Source organism: Corapipo altera, unplaced genomic scaffold, assembly GCF_003945725.1.
Source record: "Corapipo altera isolate COAL_440 unplaced genomic scaffold, ASM394572v1 60112, whole genome shotgun sequence".
Taxonomy (NCBI): Eukaryota; Metazoa; Chordata; class Aves; order Passeriformes; family Pipridae; genus Corapipo; species Corapipo altera.
Genome location: NW_020887083.1, coordinates 88 through 920, shown reverse-complemented (window position 1 = coordinate 920; position 833 = coordinate 88). Strand labels below are relative to the sequence as shown.

The window sequence follows — 833 nt, the reverse complement described above, 5'->3', positions numbered from 1 at the left end:
TGGCATCGACCCCGTTCTCCTGGGGGGGAAAACGGGGTCAGGGACCTCACCCAGACCCCCCAAACCCGTACCCGGGGTGGATGGCATCGACCCCGTTCTCCTGGGGGGGAAAACGGGGTCAGGGACCTCACCCAGACCCCCCAAACCCGTACCCGGGGTGGGTGGCATCGACCCCGTTCTCCTGGGGGGCAAATGGCGTCAGGGGCCTCATCCAGACCCCGAACCAGGGGCACCCAGGGGGGTCACAGGACCCCTTCAGCACCCCAGAGACCCCCTCCAGTGTCCCAGGTGCGTCCCAGATGTGTCCCAGGTGTGTTGGGTGTGTCCCAGCTGTGTTTTCCCCCCCCAGGTGTGCCCAGGTACCTGTGCCACGCGGATGATGTCGGGGATGTGCAGGTATGCCTGCACGGGGGGCAGCCCCCTGCCCACCAAATAGGCCTCGTCGGCCTTCTGGCGATGCATCTGCCCCGTGTCCTGCTCCGAGTACACGGCCACCGTCCGGATCCCCAGCTCCGTGCACGCCCGGAACACCCGGATGGCGATCTCACCTGGGGGGACACGAGGCTGGGGATGTGGGGACAGGGAACTGGGGATGTGGGGACAGGGAACTGGGGATGTGGGGACATGGAACTGGGGACGTGGGGACATGGAACTGGGGACACGGGGACATGGAACTGGGGACACGGGGACATGGAACTGGGAATGTGGGGACATGGAACTGGGAATGTGGGGACAGGGAACTGGGGACACGGGCACAGGGAACTGGGAATGTGGGGACAGGGAACTGGGGACACGGGGACAGGGAACTGGGGATGTGGGGACATGGAACTGGG

The 833-nt window shown here is 65.9% G+C and overlaps 1 protein-coding gene across 1 annotated transcript in view; it reads right to left on the bottom strand.

The window, feature by feature from the left end:
* Positions 1–564, bottom strand: part of LOC113941460 (pyruvate carboxylase, mitochondrial-like) — a gene marked incomplete at both ends in the record, with an annotated part of 4,018 nt that extends 3,454 nt beyond the window's left edge. The window contains one exon of the mRNA XM_027632610.1: positions 364–564. Within this exon, the coding sequence (XP_027488411.1) occupies positions 364–564 (201 nt within the window). The remainder of the gene's footprint in view (positions 1–363) is intronic.
* Between the last annotated feature and the right edge of the window lie 269 nt (positions 565–833).